Here is a 24,724-nt window from a genome sequence, read left to right as displayed (position 1 = left end):
TTCCACAGACATTATTTCAGAACTTGTTGGATACACTTCAGCAGAAAAATCAATATCTTTTATTTCAATTAAAATGAGTTTAGCAGCTGTTCTTATAACAGTTTTGCGTTCGGAGTCGCTGTCTCTTATAGAAAAATATAGAATCAAATGAGCAGCGCTTTTAAAAGTTACCATGTCACTTTTCCCATTTATTTGAGAAAAAATAATGACATCCCCAAAATATTTAATAATTATTTTCTTTATATAAACAGTAGCGTAAGACTTATCTTTACACAATTTAGACATTTTTACTACATCTGACACAGTTACTTGTTCACTTTCGGTGTTTCAAAATATTCCATGGTTTTAAAAAATACGCTCTTCAGATGATACCTTTGTTGGTCTAGCTTTTCTACGTTTTACATTATTTTAGGTGTCTGATGTTGAATCGGAACTTGACATCCTGTTCTGAAATTTGTGCTACACTTTTGATTGTATCTTGCACTAACTGCAGCTAGATCATGTACGGACTCAAGTCTACAAGAAACTTTTTTTCTCAATCTATCATTTCTGCTTTTACAAAGATCCTTTATTGTTGACTGCAATACTAAAGTCTTAACTAGAAAAACAAAAACATCAAATGCCTTTAAATTGTCATTTTGTTTGGCATCGGTACCACAGAATAGACATATGATGTAAAAAGAAAAGGCAGATGAACGTGTTCGTTTAGCTACGTTATAGATATCCTTTGTAGAGGTACTCGAAGTAGATTCGGGTAGCAGTATTTATTCTACACTCACAGTGGAAATGTTCCCTGATGTAACATACATTTGTTCGCCTGCAATTTTATAAAAGGAATGGACATAAAGATCAATTAATTTGACACTAAGATTAATATGCGAGTAACATTTATAGTGACCGGTGGCAATCTATATCTATAAAAGGGTTGATACAAATAGACTCGTTGTGGTCCTTTTGATAAGTCATTCTTTTATGTAGATATATCAAAGATGTTTGGATAACAAAGATATATTGAGATAGACTGACACACAAGCATTCAGTATAGTGTTTTAATACAGAGATGACAAAACAACAACAATTACAAACAAGAGGGCCATGAAGTCCCTGTATCGCTCACCTGACCTATCGGCCTAAAGATCATCAAGATTAACATTCTGACCAAGTTTCATTAAGATATGGTCATAAATGTGGCCTCTGAAGTGTTAACTAGCTATTCCTTTGATTTGACCCCGTGACCTAGTTTTTGACCCGACATGACCCAGATTCGAACTTGAACTAAAGATCATCAAGTTTAACATTCTGACTAAGTTTCATGAAGATAAGTCATAAATGTGGCCTCTAGAATGTTAACAAGCCTTTCCTTTGATATGACCTAGTAACCTAGTTTCTGACTCCACCTGACCCAGATTTAAACTTGATCTAAAGATCATCGAGATTAACATTTTGACCAAGTTTCATTAAGATAAGGTCATAAATGTGGCCTCTACAGTGTAAACTACCTCATTTCTGTATGAACTGTGAATGTAGCAATATGCGTCCCCTTAAGCAAATAATTAAAGATTTATAAGATTAACATTCTGACAAAGTTTCAGTAAGATATGGTCATAAATGTGGCCTCTGAAGTGTTAACTAGCTTTTTCTTTGATTTGACCTGGTGACCTAGTTTTTGACTCAACATAACCCAGATTCGAACTTGTCTTAAAGATCATCAAGTTTAACATTCTGACTAAGTTTCGTGAAGATAAAATCATAAATATGGTCTCTAGAGTGTTAACAAGCCTTTCCTTTGATTTGACCTGGTGACTTAGTTTTTGATTCCACCCAACCCAGATTTGAACTTGAGCTATAGATCATCGAGATTAACATTTTGACCAAGTTTCATTAAGATAAGGTCATAAATGTGGCCTCTACAGTGTAAACTAGCTTTTCCTTTGATTTGACCTGGTGATCGAGTTTTTGATTCTACATGACCCACATTCAAACTAGACCTTAAGATCATCAAGATTAACATTCTGACCAAGTTTCATGAAGATATATATAAAAAATGCAGCCTCTACAGCATTAACAAGCTTTTCCTTTGATTTGACCTGGTGACCTAGTTTTTGACCCCAGATGACCCAATATCGAACTCGTCCACGACTTTATTGAGGATAACACTCTGATCAAGTTTCATTAAGATTGGGCCAAAATTGTGACCTCTAGATTGTTAACAAGCTTTTCCTTTGATTTGACCTGGTGACCTAGTTTTTGACCCCAGATGACCCAATATCGAACTCGTCCAAGATTTTATTGAGGGTAACATTCTGACCAAATTTCATTAAGATTGGGCCAAAAATGTGTTAACAGTCAAATTGTTGACGACGGACGGACGGACGGACGAATGACGACGGAAGACGGACACAGGGCAATCACTAAAGCTCACCTTTGATTACTTCGTGCTCAGATGAGCTAAAAAGCAGACACAATTGAAAATTAAAATTAAAATTAAATTGGTAAGAAGTAAACCGCGATTGCGTTCTTCTGCCTTCATTCGTCTCTATATTTAAATAAATATAGAATGCTAGATATGCCAGGAAAAAAGCATAAACTACTGGAATGCATGGAAATAATATTAGAGTACCTTTATTCTTGGCTGCAGAAATTAACTATTACACCCCTTTTCACTCAATGTTGCTGTTATACATTCCTCTTTCAGGTCGCAAATAACACACGTCTTCTCAGCACTGAAAAGGAATACGTTAATGTTGAATTGTAAGGTTATCATCAACTCTTCATCAGGAAATTATATGCACTGGTATGAAAGTATTTAAAACAATTTCAAAAATTACAACACAATACAAATCAATACAATACAATACAATACAATACAATACAATACAATACAAATTTGATTTAAATACAATACAAATTTTATTTTAAGTCAGTGTTTATATTGTTCATGTGAGTTGTTTTCTATTGTAGATTGACTTAGATTATGTTAAACTTTAGAAAAAAGAGCTTTGTTCTAATTTTCTAATGAAATTCACAATCATGTACAAAAATATTTGTTCTTTTCCACATATTAAAGAAAAATTATACCGCTCCGACACAAAACCAATTGACCTCCCCTTACAGTTAATCAAGATTTGATAAATTGTTTATTTAATCATCTGATTTTAGATGTTAATTGAAATTATTGAATGTATTTTAAGAGATTAAATGCCGATTTGAGTGATAAAATGAAAATATATTATATTAAAAATATAACACAAATATTTCATTTTCTTTTTAACGGCCATATGACTTTTCATTGTCACGTGCTATATGTGACGGCAATGATGAAATTTAAAATATATTCTTCTTACTCAAGTTTAAATAAGATGTTAAATGTTTTATTTCTAATCTCATTGGTGTGAGAATGAATATTTCTACTCGGAAACTTGATCTTGCTTGCATACAGTAGTTTAAAACATTCCTTTTCATTGGAAAATTTTACATTTACCTTTGTTTTACTATTGACGGCAGAATCAACTGTTTATAACTATAAACAGCAGGCAGACTACATATTCTAAATAAAATTATATCGGCATCATGCACACATGCTCACAAAGATGTAGTAAATCTCTTTTGCTTGTTTTGGGTAAGGCGCTGTTTTTCAACATTTTTTTCAATTCAGTGGCTGTCAACTTAACCAGTGTTCCTGGATTCCGAGTAAATAATCACTTGTTCGCAAGTAACTGCCAACTTTGCCACAAGAACCAGAATTTGGGAAAGAAATGACTCCGCTAAATGTATTATAAATGTCACAAAAACATATAACTAAATATATAACACAACAACACAAATGTATTACTTACTTTAAAATTGATATTTCTTGAAACTTCTAGAGCCTTGAATGATTAATTACATGAATTTAAGAAAGCACGAAAGAAGCAAAGAGGAAGATATTCTAAACATCTCTATTGCCATGGTAACTTATAACTTTAAGATACTATAGGGCAAAATGTTAAGTGTTTGATATTCTACCACAAAAATAACGCTTATATTATATCTATTTTGTAAAGACAAAGACGCTGTAAAATCTCGTTATTTTCTATGATTGCCATAGAAATGAGAGAAAGTACGTTACTTTGGAAACACCAGCCCCGAAACATATATCTTTTAAGCAGACATTTAAATGCATATGCATAAACTAACACAATTATCAACTACACAGCCTTCTGTTGGCAACAGTTAAGCCGAAATTTAACTGAAACGTGGTAAATGTTTATTATGCTTTTGTTTATAATGTGGCTGTGACATTTTCCGTTATGACCTTTACACATATTAATTTCTTATCTAATCCTATCTCTAATAATTGTTTCTCTAATATTTGTGAAAGATTTGAATACTGATTAAATAGTAGAAGGTTATATTGAATCTACTGTAAGTGACTACCATCCTTTATGACTTTGACTGTGAACGCTCATGTGTAGTATTAAAATAACGTTATTATGTATAAGTTCGCGGCTGTCCAATAAATAATAATTATAGCAACAAATTAGCGGGCCAGTCGAAGTTTTGACGTCTTAAACGTAGAAACATCATTATAACTGCAAATAAAATTACATAACTTTTCGAAAATATTTTATATTTTTATTATATTCAAGTGATGTCTCTGTAAAAATAATTCTTTCGGTCGCTCGAATTTAAAATAAACAACTTTTTTTTGTCTAGTGCAGTCATACATTGTAGTACATAAAAACGACGTCACAAAGACATTTATAAATCTGAGCAAGACATTAAATAATACAAGAACTTTGGAAAAAAAATACAAACAACTTTTGAATTACTGTAGAAAACAAGTTTTAGTTTACCTGTTAGCATTAGTTTTACTTTTCCTCTCTTAAAAGATATCTCAAAGACCCAAGGACATTAATTTCAATAACTTGGTAAGGCACTGTACACATATAAACTGATTGCTTTGTGATTGTCAATGAAATGAATGACTAAAAGGAAACCAATATCTCTAGCTTCAGTTAAATGTATGTATATTTGAAACTGAACAGGCTTATTTGTCATACGATACACTAATTTAAATCACAGAAGTTGTTCACTATATTTTCAACACAAACTTAAAAACATAATAAATTCAAATCAGAAAATAAACGTGAAATAAAATTGTCGTTATGAAAACGTCGCCGATGTGGGCTACGCAGCATATCCTATACTTCAATACATGATCATAGCATAAACATACTACATGGTAACAATTTCAGATTTGGTACATGCTGTAAGCAGCAGAGACGCTATGTTTCAAATTATATAAACTTAAGTCAAGTTTTGCAGTTATAGCATCAATCTATGTTTTTACTGAACGACCCTTGAAACCTTATGATACTTTAAAAATTCATCTTTTCTTCTTTCAAATACATTACAGTGTCATGTCCTTCAAACCTTGATAACAAGAAAATAATTTAAAGGGACATATTTAATTACACGAAATACAATGAGTTGCTACGGATAATCAAATTTTAGTTTTTCCCAAGTTATATGGACTTGAATAAATTGCCAGTCCATACTTTGTGCAATATAATCAGTTTAAATATTTCTAGTAGGCTGCGCACATAAAACGCGATGCACAAACAGAAAGAAAGAAACCGGATGAGACACAATGTTAAAAGCAATTGCAAACATCACAAAACGGAGTAACTATGGTGAAAACATTCGCCTCGCAAGGCCTTTTAAGGCGGAACCAAGTTGCAAAACCGCATTGTTAAAGGACAATGCGCAATATCAACAAGTCAGACCATCTGTGTAACGGCAGCAATTCCAGAAAGACTTCGCACTACATAAAATTAGAATTTATATTTCACAAGTGCGTGGATTGTTTTATGGCCATTATCCAAATGCAGGGTGCATGTAAGTACATACTTAATGTGTATCTGTATATATAACTTTAAGCTGATCTGGCCTTCAAAATCACGTTAAGTGTAAAATACGACAGCTTTTTACAGATATGACAATTCAAAAAAACGTTGTTGTAAGAGCAAATATCATATTTTATAGCCGAAACTAATGCTTCCTTTGTTTAACAAAGTGCAAATGTTCAATAAATCAGTTAAATCAAAATGTGCTCTTATTTTTTCGTGTTAGAATTTGCATGCTATAATACATTGCATTAACTTTTTGTTTGTATTGCTTGCAAATTATTTTGTAAAATACTTTTGAACGTGCACATGTGCATGAAAAGAATGCTGTAAATGTGGTTTATTACGATAATATTTAATATATTCTAATTTACGTGTCCAAGCTCCGCGTTCCTAAGTCAAATTTCTACTTATGTAAATTGTTAGCGTTACACCTATCACGTCAAATCATAAATATGACGTCATTAGAATATTATGCAGGCATATTGCTTTGGTCATCCTCTTTAAACGGGTGTTTCTCTACTAGGCTAAAAGGACGATTTTCTGAAGAAAAACAACAACAAAAAAAAAAACAAAAAAAAAACAAAACAAAAACAACATTTTATCGGCGTTTTGAGAAATTAAAATTGGCAAGGAGGGTGGCATTGACGTTTCGCAGACCAAACACCAGAAGACGATACAGTCCATTTACGTTTTGAAAACAAAAGAACTCCTTTTGATAGGCGCATCACAGTCAAGTTTACTAATACAAATAGGATACTTGTTATTTGTTCGAAGTTGTAGAAAATGTCTTTAGTTGTGAGAAACATGAATTTGAACATGTATTGATTAATTTCTTTCAATACATCAGCGTCGAAATGACGTTAGGCTGCTTAAGTGGAAATGATGTTGCTAATGAAATGATGTACAAATAATGCTGATCTTCTAAAATTCGTATTTGTTTTAATTTCACATTCAGTATGTTCTAATGTATCACATGTTCAAACTTCAGGAAAATAGGACTAGAAATAAATGTTTTCTAGATATTTATTGAACACCCTTCGTTCTATGGTAATCTGTATTGCATTAAATCATAATACTCGATCAACTGTTCACGATTTGACACATGTATTTACAAAACATTAAAATCCGAACGAATCCTTTACGTGTAAGTCCGACCACTGTTTCTGTTACTTCCATAGATTATACCATCTGTGGGAGGTTTTCGTGTACGTCATCATCATAGCAATGAATCTGAGACTTAGCAACCACAATTCGCGTCAGCAATTTTGAATTTTCTTTTATTTTACCATTAGGGTAATTTTAGAAAGTACTTTTGCTTTTCTGTTACCTGATGAAAACAACAACAACAACAGCAACAAACGCACGTCAGTCTCTTGTGATCATTATTACGTTCGGACGACAATAACGAATAGATTGAAAAAAGTCCATACTCTGAAAACCAAGAATAATGAAAAACAAAGTGACTGATCAAATGCTCGACACTGTATTTTGTATAACACGAACAGGTATCGTGAATGAATCATGTAAGACAGATGTTCCGTGTGTCGATTTACACCACGTCTAAAATCTGGTAACTTCTTTGGATTAATCTTCCGTTCAAAGGCTGTACTGGTCTGAAATTATTCACTAAGGGTTCCAGTCCTTCACCTACAATAAGACATAGAAACTAACTGTGTACTGTTGTTTTATATCACATTTTAGACTGATTTAATAAGGTTATTGAAGTATTTTCGTCAGTCGTACTCGTCCGAATGAGATCTGAGTAATAACAAAAAAGACAGTACTGTAAATATTAGGTACGTAATAAATAACCTCAAATATCTGCAACATGCTATGGTAGCAACAGGTGATTATAGTTTACACTTAATTATTTCAGCCGGATTGTAATGAAAGCTCGATATTTATGTGGTTTATTCTCGAGTTCGCTTCCTGGAAAAATGAAGCACTAACATTAGGGAAGGTATGGTCGCGACCTGATTGAGGCTCGGACCAAACACATTGAGCGACCGACCCTCTAAACACTATACGGATGTTTGTTATAGTGTGTATCGCCGTTTTGGTTTATATTTTACCGAGTGTGTTCGGAGACAGTGAAAGTCGCTTTCACTCCTATTAAAAACTATATTTTACACTTAATACAATTACATTACATCGGCAACGTACAATGCAATGATTCTTGCTTGAATGTAATGTGAGGTAAACAATTATGGGAATTCGAGAGCTGTCAATGGGATAATATGTAACCTTACAAATTACTTTTAGAAAGCATAACTCCAGTACATTATTGTATCAGGGAACTTTGTATAAGGTGATCGAACAAATAGTTCTATTCCGGAAAATCTACCCTCACCTTTTATTTAAAGAAACGCGCATTAGCATATTAACCTACAGACATCTCCAAAGCCTGCCAACATAACCGTTTTGAAATATATATAGATATTAAATTAAACAAAGACAAATTAAAATTTGGGTTTACCATTGATTCTACCGATGGATTCTGGTGAATGAGGTATTGGTTCTGCTTTAGTCGTATGTGGCACCAATGTCTGACGGAAAACGTTCAACTGAAAGCAATTTATTCATTAAAATAATTAACTACCCTGACTTTGGGTTTCAAGGCTTGCAACCTGCAGAAAATAGTTCTTGACTAAATAAATAGCAAACGTAGCCTGACCAAGACGAGAACATTATTTTAGGCAAAGAGCATTGCAAATATTTTAATGAAGATTATACATTATCAAAAATAACACAGATATCATGTTTCCATTACAGTATCATAGTTACAAATACTCTTTTTTGAAACAATTTTATCCTCAATGTTTTTGTCATAAGTTTGCATATAGACTTCTCTCAACGAAAGGGTTTATACTATGAAACATTTATTCTTGTACATCGTCAAAAATGATGTCATGGAATAAGGATAAATCTGAACAGCAGAAATAGTTATCGCCGACAGTTTCTTTAAAATTCTGTATGTTTGGTTTTGTTTAATGCTTACAAATGACAAAATATAAGAAATGCCAATATTGCAATTCAGAAAAGATAGAATTATAAATTTGATTAGTAGTTTAACATTTAATGAAAATGAAACCTTATGTATCAAATTTTATACGTAATCGTTATACTAAATGATTATGAATTCCACAAAACCAATTACAGTGATAATTAAAAAATACTGTTGAACCCCAATTTTGTTTCCGATAATTATTCTCGTGACATTATATCGGAATCCGGTTGCTTTAATTTTACATAGATAAAAGACCGTCAGTTATTCTAACAAATATGTAACGCCTTATGTATCTGAGGTCTTTTAGTCGAGGTTGAAAGCGTGTAAGTGAAAATGTAAAAAAGTAGTTATGATCGGTACACCAGCACGGGCTAAAAGAATATGGGCTCTTTCAGCAGATGTTGAAATCGCATAATATCATAAAATTAGGTTATGATACGTATTCGAATATTGACATCCGTACTGGCGGTTAAAGTATGTGGTAGTAAAGCCGAGTTCTTACACTAAAGTTGTCCTATGTCATTCACATTATGATTTATCGGTAAAGTATTAAGTATGCAGCCATAAAGCTTCATTAAGGATACACGCCATTACATCTAGATTAAAAACAAAAGAAAGCGCTCCATTACGGATACAAAACATTAACGCTACACTCAAAAAGAGTAGTTAAGGTCATTGTACCTGTTTTTCTGATATTGTTTGTCTTTCCTTAAACACGGTCCAGGTAACACTCTCGTAACATCGTGGGGTGGTCAGTGATCCATGGTATCTGTAGTATTTTTCTGGACTATTCGGCAAAAGTGCACTCGCTGAAACAAAGGGGATTTCTGCCTTGCTGTTCCATTCTGAAAGCGTCAACGACATTAAACATACATTAAACACAAGAAGAAATTCTGAAGTGTCGATTTCCTTACTTTGATTATTCAAGTTTAGAAGTATTAAAATAGAAATTCTAAACCTTCTCAAACCTAAATATGCATCAAGTGTGTTGATATCTCCTGCTTATGACAAGGAATTAATTTTATTCATTTCAGTTAAATATTTTCACAGTTATTGAATTTACAAAATTTCGATAATTGGCAATGTTACACATGCATATATTTTTAAATGGCTGGTGAGTATTTTAATACTTGCCCGGGTTCCTAATGCTTGGAATGACCTGTACAAGTGGTTCTAGTAGTGGGTTATCATAATATGAAACCCTGAATAGTATCCCTAAAACTGCTAGCCCATCTGGTTTCGTGACTGCCTCTGCCATACTACTGTACTTACCCACGTTCCAGCTTACAATGTGCATCTGGAATAAAAAACAAGAAGTTTCCATCTTTAACAGACTTCACGCTATAACTATTCTATAAACAGAAAAAAGTGTTACCACACTGGTCTACTACTGCGCATAAGACACCCTGCAGAATCAAAATGATATAACAGAAAGGTGTTTTACTTAATGCACATTACCCTGTATCGATTACGAAGCGCGCAGAAAAACGGCGCACCATTAAATTAACACTCTCTGAATCGTTCATCTTGCGTGTAGAATAACTCAGTAGATGTCTATACACCCTTAAATTATTTCGTCCCGTATATTAATTATGTTAAAATATAATTACGTCATGACGGCTCCTCGACCTTTTAAATTTTGCAGTGAAAAAAAGGTGCTTTCCACTAGCTACTTGGTTACATGAAATACCTACTAGAATTGAAATAAAATACTGCAGAACCATATTTGGATGATCTTATCACTCGGTTGTACGGTTATACGCCGCATGTAATATGTTGTAGCATATATAACCTTTTCCTATATAATACCCAAGTCACACATACGGCGCGAATACCTACGTCTGGCTACCACGGATAGAAATGTAGTAATCCGTATCGATCCGTACCTGAGCCGTACCTCAAAGTAATAAATCCGTATCAATCCGTATCAACACTTGGGCAAAACGTATTCAAGACTTATCCCAACACGTTTCTCCAACTTTTAAACATGCACTAAAGTTTAAGCGATCCGTAGCCATTTGAGCGTGACTTTAGTCCAACTTGGCTGAAACTTATTCATCCGTAGTTAAACGTATTAATCGTTCTTATACGTACTGAATCGTACCTTGCCGTAGTTTGACATTATGTTAAAGAAAATCGTTATGAAAACTCTAGCTAAACGTGGCCTATATATATTAAACTTACCGACCCGTTACTAAACCTTAATGCGAACGTAGTCATGCGTATTGATCCGTAGCTGAACGTAGTTATCCAAGGCTGCCCGTACTTAAGCGTAGTTCAAAGAAGTTCACCGCAGACCCGTTCACGCGCTGGGCAAGTTGCCAGGTGCAGTAAAACTTAGTTCAAATTAGTACGCTGTACCTATCCGTACTTATTCGCGTCCTGTATCTTTTTGTTCCCCGTTTCTCACCATTTTTCCCGTACTAAGACGTACTGCTCCGTACTTATCCGTGTCCGCACCCCCACAGACCAATCCCATTCGCACCGTACCTCAACGCACGGACATATCCGTATGTGTGACTGTAGCTTAGCTTTTGTTTCTGTGGCTGATTTATTTAGACATTTCGTGAATTAGGAATGCGCGCGGCTTTTGTAGCACAATTCGTTGTGTCGTCCTAAAGCTCTATAACGAAATATGTATATAAGTTTTGTGTGTTCTTTTGGCGATCACGCCAACGCGACAAAACGAAACTTTGAACGCGACCAAACGGAACATAGAACATGACGAAGCGTAACAGATTTTTGCGTTGGCTTCAGCGCCGTTGAGAAAGCTTTCAATCTGGTGTGTTCGCACGTGCCGCAACACGGAATGAAATATTTCATTTTGTAGCGTTCGCGCAACTATGTAGCACAATCCTGTTGCGCGCCAATACGGAAACACATTTAATTTCATCTTGGCGCGGCGTTAATACCACAAAATGAAATCTTTGTTAATGTTCTGCATGCCAACACAAGATAACGAAATATGAAACTTTCATTGATGGCGCGCGCGAAAGCATGAAATAAAGTGTTTCGTTTTGGCGTGTCGCCGCTCGTGCCTAAACAACACAAAATCTTAGAAAATTTCATTATGGCGGGTTGGCGTGCGCACCAAAACGACACAACTGAATGTGCTAGATAAATCGCGCGCACGCCATCCCGACGTAATGAAATGTTCTAAGTCAACAACCATTTGTTTCCATATTTGCAAACATGGTTATGCTCTGTATTTTTGTATTTAGGAAAATACAACTGCATACTATCGGTGTTTTCCCTTAAACGGGTTTTGGCGGATATATTTTGTTCAGACTTATACCCCAGTCACACACACGGCGCGGATAGCTACGTCTAGTAGTTTAACGCAGTACGCCGTACACATCCGTACTTATTCGCGTCCTGTATCTTTTTGTTCCCCGTTTCTCACCATTTTCCTCTTACTAAGACGTACTTCTTCGTACATACCCGTGTCCGCTCCCCAACAGACCAATCCCATCCGCACCGTACCTCAACGCACGGACATATCCGTATGTGTGACTGTAGCTTTACACTGAATTCATAATTTAAACATGCTCGAAATATTGTGATATGGTATTTATTTCACCTGAGTAATGGTTGATTTTTTCCAAATGTTTGATACCGATATACATGTGTTATAATGTTGTATTTCTGTCCTTTTTGTGTTTGTTCACCCACATTATTATTGTTATATTATCATTGATGCATTATCATGCTGTTACTGTAGTAGCTTTACAGAAATAAAATACTGTTTGATTTGTAAATGGTGCTAGGTTAATAAGAACATTCTATTATGTTTTAATATATTGTCTTGAAAGGTGTTACATTACGATGTTAATCTTTATCTATTTTCATTGTTAAACAATCATTATCCTGATATATATCAAGTATCCATTTCTGTCACCATATATGTATTTGCCACATGGGCCGATGACCTACTGGTGTTTATGAATAAACTCTTGAAATCCTGAATATACCTGTTAACCAAGAAACTTGCTTATAATGAATGACCCTCGTTCTTTGCTTCTATATGTAAATGTTTATCTAAAAGTTTACCTCCATCGGGGCAGCTTCCTCATTAATCTTATGTTCTGATCCTTTGTCATCGGAACTTCCCCAGTGGAAATGAATCTGGCTAATTCTGTATCTGTATTGTAGACCGCCGTATGCGAGAAGGGACTGGCCTTCTATATCCACTTGAACTAATGTAAAGGATTTTATCATTACGTATGTTAAAAAACAAGGACATATATTAACAGGGAACGCCACGTTCCAAAAACGCAAAAACTTGGAAAGATCAGTGGCAAAGTTAAGCACACTTCTACACAATGAATATTTTCAGAAGTAATATTGTTAGCTGTTTTGAGGAAATATTATGAACGCAGATTTAACTTTTTTTATTTGTTTATCTGCGATATTTCTTGTTACAATCGCGAGTTCCTACTAGTAAAATGAATAATTATCTTTAAGGTATTAGATCACTAATAGCGAACCTCCTTTTTGAAGAGTATTCAATTCCTACAAAAAACCTACTTTGACAACAATTGTTAGGGGTGCGTAGGTTCAAGCCCTACTGGGACCAAATTTTTTTCCCCTTATTTTCCTTTTTTTCTAGTAAGTTTTTACTTCTTTCAAGACTTATTATTGATTTCTTGTACAAAAATGGAAAAAGATGAATCTTATAAGCGATTTCTTGGTGTTCAAAGTGAATTTACTACTTAAACAGAAGGGGTAGCGCTACACATCTTCAAAAATATCGAGTTACACGCGGTGAAAGTTCTCTATTTTGCTTTCACTCTTAGATTATATATTGTGGAAGAAATTTGGGTAGGTTTTACGTCTGTCCTAAGGTTATTTTTAAATGGAGTAAGCAAAATTCAAAACAGAAACACAGCATTCGACCTTATTTTTTCAATGTTGAAGTATGAATTCTGTCTCATTAAATCCGTTTACTTGAGGCACCATAGAAAAAATGATATTGACATTTTTATTTTGAGTTTTATAATTATTTACCAATAGTTTGATGTTTCTTTTATTAAAATTAATGGTAAAATGAGTTCTCTGCAAACGTTTTGGATAGTGGCTATCACTTTGAAATTTGTCTGTACTTGAGCTTGAGGAGATACCATAAGTTATACACAATTTATAAAAAACGGCACGGTGAAAGTTGTTTAAAAATTGCAAAATAGTGCAAAACATGGTTACCTTTCAGAATATACCAAGCAAAGTCCATTTTGTAAACATTACTATTAGTGCGCTAATACCTTAATACAGTATGTATAACTTCTTGTTTAAACGAAACAAATTACTATAAAACAACTACCATTGTATTAAAGATTGTATTAAAGCGTACTTGAATGTCCATTATTATGGGCAATACAATTTGCTCTCTCTGCTGGCGAGTAAAAGAATCCGAAATTTGTTAACCGCTGGTTATACACGGTGTCTGAGGGTTGAATGTTGATTGGAGATTGATACATTCCTGCGCACATGTTTGGAAATAGTTCCGGCCATTTTTTCGGTCCTGCTTTTTTTATTAAAAGAAAAATAACAAAGTGAATAAATCTCATTTTATTGAGCATCTTGCATACCAATACTTCTTCCTATGTTGAAATTCAGTTCTAGATAACAGAAACTAACTGTTTTCAAAACAAATATACATGTTAAACAAACTAAAATCTTAAAATGCTTTTTAAAAATCTTTAATTTACTTATTTAAATGAAACATATATGGTTAGGATCTCTTAAACTATATTGCGGTATTCATGTTGAAATTCTGACAACATGCGTAATTTCAGGGAGACTCGGCACATATATGTCAATAATTTCACTTTTTACTTCATCAAAAAGTAGAAAATATTTCTAATTGTTCTTACCATTATTGACACCATAGCTCCAATGGGTTCCAGTCGACGCTGCAAAACAAAGTTGCAATCAATTTTAAAATGTACCAACGAAATGATTTATCATCAAGTACTAATGCTTATTGGCTAACTATAGATCTAACTGCTTATGTAGAGATGCATTCGCAATTATATGTCAAGTGTAGAAATATAGATCAACAAAGCATTTTCTGAAAAAATAATTATACAAAATGTTTTCATGTTTTAGTGTTTCACAAACGTGATATGTTTACGATGTTTGTTGCCATTTGTAGACAAAATCAATTTTTAATCTACTCGTCGTTCTAACCGCTTTGATACAGGTAAATAAAATCTTATATACTGAAATGTTTACAACTCAAAATACTTTCTATGGATGAAATTAAACTTTAACAGGTACGTCCTGCATAATTTTGAATAAAATGGTAATTGCTACTAAAGACTGAAAATGTTCACGACTGTTTTATTTTCGTTAATATTCGCAAAAAAATAGCTGGGGGACACGTGGTGATGCGTAACACTCATAAAAGGTCGGCCAAAGAGCCAAATTTCACGAAACATGCTAGTTAAATGACATTTATACGTAACCGTTTTTACCAGACATATCGCAGGCTAAGAAACACAAATTTCTATTTCTGACGGTATATTTTTCACTATCATAGTTTTGCTGGTTCCATAGATCACCACGAGGTTTTAAGCAAGTCGAGAAAATTTTCAAATAGAATGGTATAGTAGCACGTTTAGTTAATAATCTATTAAAAGCAAAGATTGCAAGAAGATAAAGTTGTTTCTAATGTATGTTTACTTAAAGTAAAAACACATCTTGTATGTCAATATTTTGCCACGGTCTTCAAATAAGAAAGATATATCTAAAATTGAGAAAGTGGTGTATTACATGTAAATTTTTCTGATTAATATAAAATGATGCTCAACGCGAATATTTATTAGTTTGAAACAACTATTTTTGATATTTTCTACAGTTAAATCGATTTGAAATTCGCAGTCTCGAAGACCCACCGAAAATCAGCAGAAAAGCAAACGTGATGACGCAAAAATGATGACGTGTACATACGTCTTATTGTAAAGCTAACTCAACACGACATCAGTTGTCTTGCTAAATTAATTCATAATGGTACGAGATTACTGCCGATTTACAAATAAACTTCACTTGACTTGACTTGCTAAGAATTGTAATGGAGTGCCACTATTGTCTTGTAGAGGTAAAAGAATCGAAACTCATATGAAATTTGATACATATATATGACAGAAAATGTATATAAAGTAGGCCACAGTGTAAAAACTTGAATATAAAATGATCTTCACTTTCATGTAGAGATCTTTTAAAAAGTAATTATCTGTTTTGAGAAGAGAAATTAGTCCTTTAAACTCCTAGATTTCAACAAAAATTAAAATGCAGATCTATTGTTTTCATATTTAATATACAGCGCCTATAATAAACAAAAACGATTTATTGCGGCAAATATTAAAATAAATTTACACTGTGTGAGGATGTACGCTGACATGAACGTCGGCGCAGTTGTGATTCCGAAATAGGCAATGGTTTCATAACAAAACTGACCCAACAGATTACATTGACCAGCTTCAACTGAAAAAATGTTTCCGTGTTGAAAGGTTTACAGGTACATTCAAGGACTCAGTTCACACAGAAAAACAGAGACTGATGTCAAACTGTTTTGCTTTTTAGACATTTTTATAGGTACCAACTTGTTCAGGCAAGACCAACTCTTAAAAAGAAACAAAAAAAAAAAAGAAGAAAAAGACCCCCCCCCCCCAAAAAAAAAAACAAATCCCATGAAGAAAGAAAACTGTTTTGAACTATATATGATTTCACTGTTTCCATGGCAACAATTTTTGAAAAGAACAATCATATACTTAAACTGAACAAAATAATATAATTATAAAGAAAATAACAATTGTGTAAGCTATATTTTTCAAGCAAACATACAGTAAACACTTAATTGGAGAAGGAATCAGTTTGTAACATACTTCATACATGTTCTTTATACATATTCTAAAACATAATATGAGTTGCTTTGTACTATAGAAATACAATATGCTTCTTTACTTGTAGGACAGTGCGATTTTTTCCGTAACGCACTTTGAAATACGTTACCACTACCATTGATAAAAAAGTACGTTTAAGAAGAAATTGAAGCCAAAATTATCAACATACTGATATAATTGAACTGTAAGGGATAAATGTTAAGATATTTTTCTTCTGTTCACTAAGAAATCGCCTAAAATATATAATGCACATTCTATATAACTATTATTTTAGATGAAATTTCAATTTTAATAAAACACACAATACTATTACTCTGTTCATTCATATGATCATAAAGCTTATATGGACAGTCATTCCTGTGATTAAAATGCAAGTCTTATAAAAAGTATTATTTTTCATTATTATTTCAGGAGTAGTAGCGTTTTAAGGAAATATACAGAAACCAACCCAGTAAGCTTCGTAGGGAAAACACAGATCTATGGATCAAAGGATCTTGATGAGGCCTTTGATCTTGAAAATATTGGATGACAATTTTCCGTGGGTGCCGCTCTATTAAATCCCCACTAGCCATATTGATTAGTTTATAATCATAACTGCCCTAAACGGAACTAGCTTTCTCTTTACGGCTTTATAGAAAACTCCTCTTCACTGAAACCTCTGGTTTGAATTAAAAATAATATAACAGAAAGTTCAGTGAACTTATCATCGAACAAAAAAGAATGAACAGGTAAATTGTTTTCGCCTTCACTTTAACACACACCAGAATCGGAGTTTCCAACTTTACTGCAAGATTTAGCTTTGTCATACTTTAACTGTACATGAATGTAAATTTCATTCATACTATTTTGCCTATGAATGGCTATAATAAAAGAATAACCGAATAATAATAAAAATAAAAATAGACTGCAATTTCCGTATCTTTTCGTCATTTTCCAAGCAAAACCGTTTTTTTCCCAAAAATGGATGTACGGACAACCTGTCTGGTTAATTTATACCACATACGTGTGTTCAGCTCAACCGCAAGAGTCGAACAATGAAAGCACAACGCTTAACGTTCTTCTTTTACAAAATGTGTGGCTTGAAATTCCATACTTCCATATTCCTCCCCAAAAATCATTGATAGAGATCAGGTTAATACTTCACCACTTTCATTAATTTATCCTTACAACTAAGAGCAGCGATACTTACATTACAGTCACCATTATTTTTATAGATTAGAACAATCGCTCAATCTGTAGAGACCATGGAGGTGCAGTTAAGGAAAATCTGGCAAATATACCATTATTAATTTGACTAAAGTACATGGTCATCCTTAAATGTTGCTATAAATAGAATTTGCTTTTAATCAAATTGACGTCATCATATCTTTGTCATTTACTTTTTGAGTCACATTTATAGTTAACTAGCTGCAGCATGTTTTCTTGATGCCTCTGTATCCTAGTGGTACTGCACAAGCTTGAGTGCTCGCTTCCTAGTTCGACAGAAATAATTAAAAATCTGACAAGTAAATAAGTGCTGGTGTGACGTTCCTGTGTTATAAATACAGTAAACACTGCCTTAGCGACCCCTTGCTTCCAGCGACTTTCTGTCTACAACGACCTTTTTTGTTTCTAGCGACCCCTGTCTGATGCGTACCATAATTTCTTAGCCCCAAATCAAGACTTTGAACCTTTATAACAACTTTTTGACCCCTCCTCTCAAAGGGAAGAAACTTCTCTAATACAAATCATGAAGAGTGGTTCTTGATTTTAATAAATGGATCACCGTCTGATCAATAAAAATTAAGCGAAGCAGACTGAAAGGTCATTTAAAACATTCCATGTTTTATGAGAATGTTTAAAGGGCATTAATAAAATGCTAACTAGAATATATGTTTTATTTGCCTAAAGCCAATACCTTTCCTTGTCAGATTGTGTAAAATAAAAAGAGGCTCCCTGTCTACAATGATCTTTTTGAAATTCTCCAAAGGTTGGTCACTGTAGACAGTCTTTACTGTATCTAAAACCTTCCCATTCAGAGACAAACATTTAAACACTCTTTTTTGTTGCCTTGCCAAAATATGCAACTACATTGACTTGACTTAGCATCGGCCCTTTAAACTGATCGTTAGTACCCGAAACAAGGGCCTGCGAAAAATAATTACATAAATATTAAATCATATCACTAAAACGAAGGAAAAACTACAATATATAAGTCTTACCTAATACTGTTTGACAGGTTATTGTCAATATGAATATAACAATTATTGCCTTAAGCGCCATTTTGTCCAAAGCATGAAAGTTGTTCTCATTGGATTTGCATAAAACACCAAACAATTTGCACTTGAAAACTACAGGCAGCACGTCTGGTAAAGTGTACATTAAAACACCTGTAAGCTTGCAAAATCGGGAGACGATATGTTGCACTGCACGCATGCGCACCATGTAAATTGGAAATGGTAAAGCGCATGCATGATTTGTAAATGTAAAACATGACAGCGATTATAAGTTCTTGTAAAGAACTTTGTCTGCGCGTTGTACTACTTTACGACGTAAATATTTATCACGTTACCAAGATCAAGAACACGTAGTTCCGGTTCAGCGCTGCATTTTATAGGCTGAACACCACTAAATCCGGCTTTTCTTTATTTCATATACATTCAACTTAGTTTATAACGGCTTTTCGACATTTTCTAGCATATCAGATTTTCAGAGACTTATATTCCCATAAAGAACCATATCGCTTCTTTAGAAAAACGAAGAGAAGCAGTTATTAACTTTTATATAGACTGACTTTGGTCTGGATGTGGGTTACTTTTTGGGTTCAATGAGTTCAAAATAAAAACTGGAAGCATTGAGTGAAATATTGCAAAATGATGAAATCTTTTCTTGCCTGGCTTTTCGGTTAAAATGCATACCGGTTCAGCTACGCTTCCCTACGGTCCTCTCAGGGCTTTGATTTTTCTAAATGTCACGGACATACATAAAGTGATGATAACGGACGATTCTTCCACACTTTTATATTGATTTTGTTGAAAAAAGAAAGAAATGCGTTACTTTCAAAATGCAATTTATTTTTTCATTATTTAACTCCTATCATATTAAAGATACACAGAAAAAGTATTAACACAAAGAAACTATAATTCTATAATCAAAAAGTATCGGAATAAATAGAAACAGCCATAAGTTCTTTGTACGCGCGCTATCATCGTGAACTATTTTATTATGAATATTCAAAACATGCGCAAATTGCCACTAGCGCCTAGACAATAAATGGAATTCTGGATGATAAATTCCCTATCCTTTCAATCTACCAGAGGATCAAAGTGCGAAAACGCCTGTGGCGGAACGTTACGTTGTATCTGTTATGTCTTTTGTCATATGTTTATGTTTACGTACATGTCTAAATAAAGTACTTGTTCTGTTTCGAAATACCAGAATAAGTACATTATTGGCTCTACAAGCTTACGGCTTACCACCAATTTAGGGCCTATAAGTCTTTAATTTCGCTTAAAAATTAATGTTGAATTTTCCCACTCTATTATATATGTAAGTCTGATTTACATTAATCTGTAATTTAAACGACATTTTGCTTTCATTATATTTTTATCACATGCCCCCCTTTTGGTGCCCCACGAAAACTTAAGTAGGGATATTTGAGCCTGGTACCCACCCTGCCTGTGCTATTTATATAACTTTATCAGTTCATGCATATTAATGAAAGAAGTCCGGCAACATACCATACGGAATGTATCATACGTGTTTATTTTCAGCCTGTTCGTATTTCCTTGTGTAATGCAAGCTGTATATTTGACAGTATTTATATACTATTTAATTTTTTTTCATTATAAAAATAATTATACCCTTTTAAATTCTGCCAGAAGTACAGCTTGCATTTCATAAGGAAATACGAACAGGCTGAAAAAAAAACCCGTAATGTACCTTCCAAAAATCTCGTATTGTACCTCCGTATTACATGTTGCCGGACTGCTTTCATTGAACATGCATGAGTTGACACAGTTATATATAAATAGCGCACACAAAAACATCACTCATTTCATTTTAACATCAACAAACATTCACGATTTCGTTCTACTACAAATAAACAAATAGGTGGAGGTACATAATAAAAGGGTCATTACAACAGTCCGCGAACGACAAGAAGAAGAAGAAGATTACAACAGTAGCTAGATCTGGTATTTTGTATTCGGCTTTCATGGATTTTGGAAGGACGAATATCTTCCTAAAACTCTTTAGAACTTACAAAAAAAGTTCTGTGCCATACAAGTGTTTCTCCTATTTTTTCTCTCTTGATGCAAGAAAAAATGTAAACAAAGAGTAGACCACTACTTCCAACAAACGGTAAGTTTCAGGATATATAATTAGCAATGTTCGAGTTACTTCCTCTTCAGTGGTGATAGTGCATTAAACCCTAAGAATTTCATTACTTCTGTTACGCATGCACAGTGTGCAGTTTACGACCGGAAGTTTTGGAGGCAGATCGCTTGTAAATGCGAGTTGATGATGATTTTATTTCTGCAATAATGAAATACTTGCTGCTGTATTAATGAAAATTGACTATCATTTCCAACTTTCAATGTTACTAAATAATAGTTTCACCGATAAATTTGTTCTTCAAGAATATGTCTTCTCCACAGAAAATGTGTATTTCTGGTCTTTTTCAGCGAGCTGCACATCCTACTTCCCATTGGAGAACCAACATATTTGTTAACATTAAAGGTAAAAGTCATTGAAATACCTAGTTTATACTTTGAAAGGAACACAGAAGTTTCCATTTTACGGAATGTCTCGCATAATTTAGTAGGTTTCTGTATCAGCCATTAAAGGATTAAATTATGTTTTCTAGGGCATACAGGCCCAATGAGGTCCAATATCGGTTTTAATGAGCTTACAAACTAAAGCGTGTTCTCTCAATGCGGATATTGCCAAGATTTTTGACGGGAAATTTAGGGTATTACAACAACTTGTGTGCATATAATCTGTTGGAGGACCTAGAATAGTCATTAAAATGATTAAATATTGGTCGTTTTGAATGGTGTAGTTAGAAATTTGCATGACATTCCATACAAAACCCACCTATGTTGTAACCAGTTCCACAGTATTTTGTTTGAAGGTACATTGAATGGTATATTCAAACAAACATGAAATCTGAATTTAACGGTAAATGGTTAGTGCTGAAAATTCCTTGCAACAAAAATACAATTTGCAGGCGTTTACATGAACATTCAGAAACGTGTATGAATGCCATCAGTTTAGTTTTTCTACCATGAACGGATACATCAGGAATGTGGACTGTGACATAACAAAACATGAACTGTGTGAGAATGCAATTATCCACTCAACATTCGTAAATTATTACTACTATTTTTGCGGCTGAAATACTGTTAAAAAAGTAGTTAAACGTAAAACAAACACTACCGACTTTTTATGGTTGAACGGTATACCGTATTTCAAAGTAATGCAAGCAGTAGATAACCGCTTCATTTAAAAGTATGTGACCAGTAGGCCCTCCTTCGTCGCGAAATCCTGGAACCTACTACAGGACAGCATCTCAGAACTATCTTCATCGTTCTTATCAAAATGGTTTTTTTATTTTTATGCAGTGCGGGATAAAGTTTTTGTACAATTCTTAACACTGGAAAGTTATACAATATTTTTCAAGGGTATTTGTTGCTCTAGGAAGGTGTCGTTTAGGGAGTAAGACTACGTCGAAGCATGCAAATAATTGCATACTTTTTTTTTAAAAAACATTTTGAGACAACTTCCATATTGATAGTTTTATATTAATTTTCGTTTCTATTTTTAGTACTGTGTTATACTATTGAACTGCTTTCAGTGGGTTACCATTATGTATTTGTAGATAATCCAACTTTTGAAAACTACACGAGTAAACTGAATGTGTATATTAATCGCTTTCCTCGTGCAGTCCAATATCAAATAGACAGTCCAATATAAAACAAATAAATCAGTCCCTATGATTTTTTTTATTCTTTGTTTGTTTGTTTTAGGTTTAATTTTATTAAGGAACTTGGCATTCCCTTTGTGTATTCGTCCTTGTTCAACTTTCCCCTTCGGGTTTCTCCCCTCCCCCCCCACCCCCGCGGCCCAATTTTGCCTTACCATTTCCATCTCATCCATCTATATTTAGCATATACTAATATGTACTTGATGGATGTTTGAAGCAACCCGTCTGAAATATTTTTCCATTACAGCTTCTTGTTGTTGTGGGCTTACTATGCAAATGTGTGGCTTTGTGGCTGTGTTTTTGGTGCTCTGTGCTTCCGAGAAATCTACCTTTACCACTTATCTTTTTTTAATGCCATTTTCGACAGTATTTCAGTTATCATGGGTGGGTACCTGGGAAGAACAACCGACCTTTCGATAGTCACATGGATGGTTTCCTCAAATGAAGAATTCAACGCCCCGAGTGATACTTGAACCTACATCGGTGAGGGGCATGTGACTCGAAGACAGCAACCTTAACTACTCGGCCACGGATGCCGGCCCAACATACCGGATGTACTAAAATTTGACGCTCATCAACACCTTGAGTAAGTTTCAGTCGTCAGTGGTAAAAAGTCAAAATGTGAAAATACGTAAAATTGAAACTGCTGGACATTTTTTGTGTGTGTGTGGAGTGGGCATATTTGCTAAATACCAGTGCAGAACTGATGATTTAAGACGAGAGAAAGTTTCGGACTATTTTTATTAGTTAGAAAGAATTTATAGCTGTAAACTGTTATCTAAAGTATGTTCCTTGTAATTAAATACAAATTACCAACTTTCGTAGAAACCACTTTAATTGATATCTTTGAATACTAAAATCCTTTCTGTTTACTGGTCGGAATAAAGCGACGAAATAATTGCGATTCTACCGATGATTGTTCTTGAATGTTGTTCAAGCTATTCAAACAAAACCTAGTGTTGATGTTTTACTTTTTTGCTAATTATGATATATCTAATGCATAAACGCTCGCAGGAGTGAAAATAAATCGTGCTTTTCTTGTAACATATGCTATCATTGTTTTATTTTGTTACAGATGTTTATATTTGCAAGGATCGGACATATCCAGTGTTAGACCAACAAGGAAGCTACAACAGATAATGCGTTTTCTCCTAAAGAAAAATTCTATTTCAAGAAAATGAAGCAGAAACAATGAAAGCTGTACGTTTGTGTAAATTCCGTGTATACCCTGTTGGTACATTGTAATACGATTGATAGATGGATTTTAAAATTTCCGTTAAATTTAAATACATGTTGTTATTGAAACTGTTATTTTATTATTAGGTTTTTAATTTTTACGTGTTCAACGTATTAGTTATTCTAAGTTTCGTATTTCTGTCATTCCACATCTTTTTATTTATACACAATAACTTGAGGCGTATGATTTCATGAGACATATGTACAAACAATTTTTTTTTAAATTCTAAACCCCTTAAAAACTGCTAAGTATATTGTCAGGTCATTTTACCCGATGCAATATCGACGGGTACAACACTGCTGTGCACTTGGCTATTTACGGATCATTTTTAATCAACGCCTTTGTCACACTTGCACAAGGATTTACAACAATCAAATCTTCATGAGCGTCAAAGAATGTAAAAGTAGATTACAAACGCGTGAACTACCAATCAACACTGCTCAGTTTTATATCACTAAAAGTATATTTGGCAGAGTGCGATACAGCTACCTTATGTGACCATCAACACATTTTCGTTTTCAACCAGGCAAACATCACATTCGAAAACGCGTTTTGCACTAAAGAAAAAAACTCAACATTTTAGTAAACATTTTGGTCAAATTAGTAATTCAACGCTTCACGACTTCTACGTATATTCGATATTCATTATCGGCGATCAATTTTCGGTATATTCACACACGAGTTCCATAGGCGATTGTCAAGAGATCTACTTGCACATATGAC

At 33.8% G+C, this 24,724-nt stretch overlaps 1 protein-coding gene across 2 annotated transcripts; it reads right to left on the bottom strand.

Annotated features, from left to right (window-relative positions):
• Positions 1–206: 206 nt before the first annotated feature.
• On the bottom strand, positions 207–19,155 carry LOC123531680 (carbonic anhydrase 1-like). 2 transcript variants are annotated; one of them, XM_045312859.2, is made up of 10 exons: positions 19,001–19,155; positions 14,769–14,807; positions 14,246–14,419; positions 12,949–13,094; positions 10,033–10,195; positions 9,580–9,743; positions 8,368–8,455; positions 7,219–7,538; positions 2,621–2,723; positions 207–817 (listed from the first exon to the last, which is right to left on the bottom strand). In XM_045312859.2, exons 1-8 carry the CDS (start codon positions 19,059–19,061, stop codon positions 7,441–7,443), a joined length of 933 nt encoding a protein of 310 aa, XP_045168794.1. In that variant the 5' UTR covers positions 19,062–19,155; the 3' UTR covers positions 207–817; positions 2,621–2,723; positions 7,219–7,440. The 2 variants fall into 2 exon arrangements, with proteins under 2 accessions (XP_045168794.1, XP_045168802.1); XM_045312867.2 differs by having other exon boundaries at positions 14,246–14,416.
• Positions 19,156–24,724: the final 5,569 nt, after the last annotated feature.

Source organism: Mercenaria mercenaria, chromosome 1 (assembly GCF_021730395.1).
Source record: "Mercenaria mercenaria strain notata chromosome 1, MADL_Memer_1, whole genome shotgun sequence".
Classification (NCBI taxonomy): domain Eukaryota; kingdom Metazoa; phylum Mollusca; class Bivalvia; order Venerida; family Veneridae; genus Mercenaria; species Mercenaria mercenaria.
This window is presented reverse-complemented; position numbering and strand designations above follow the sequence as displayed.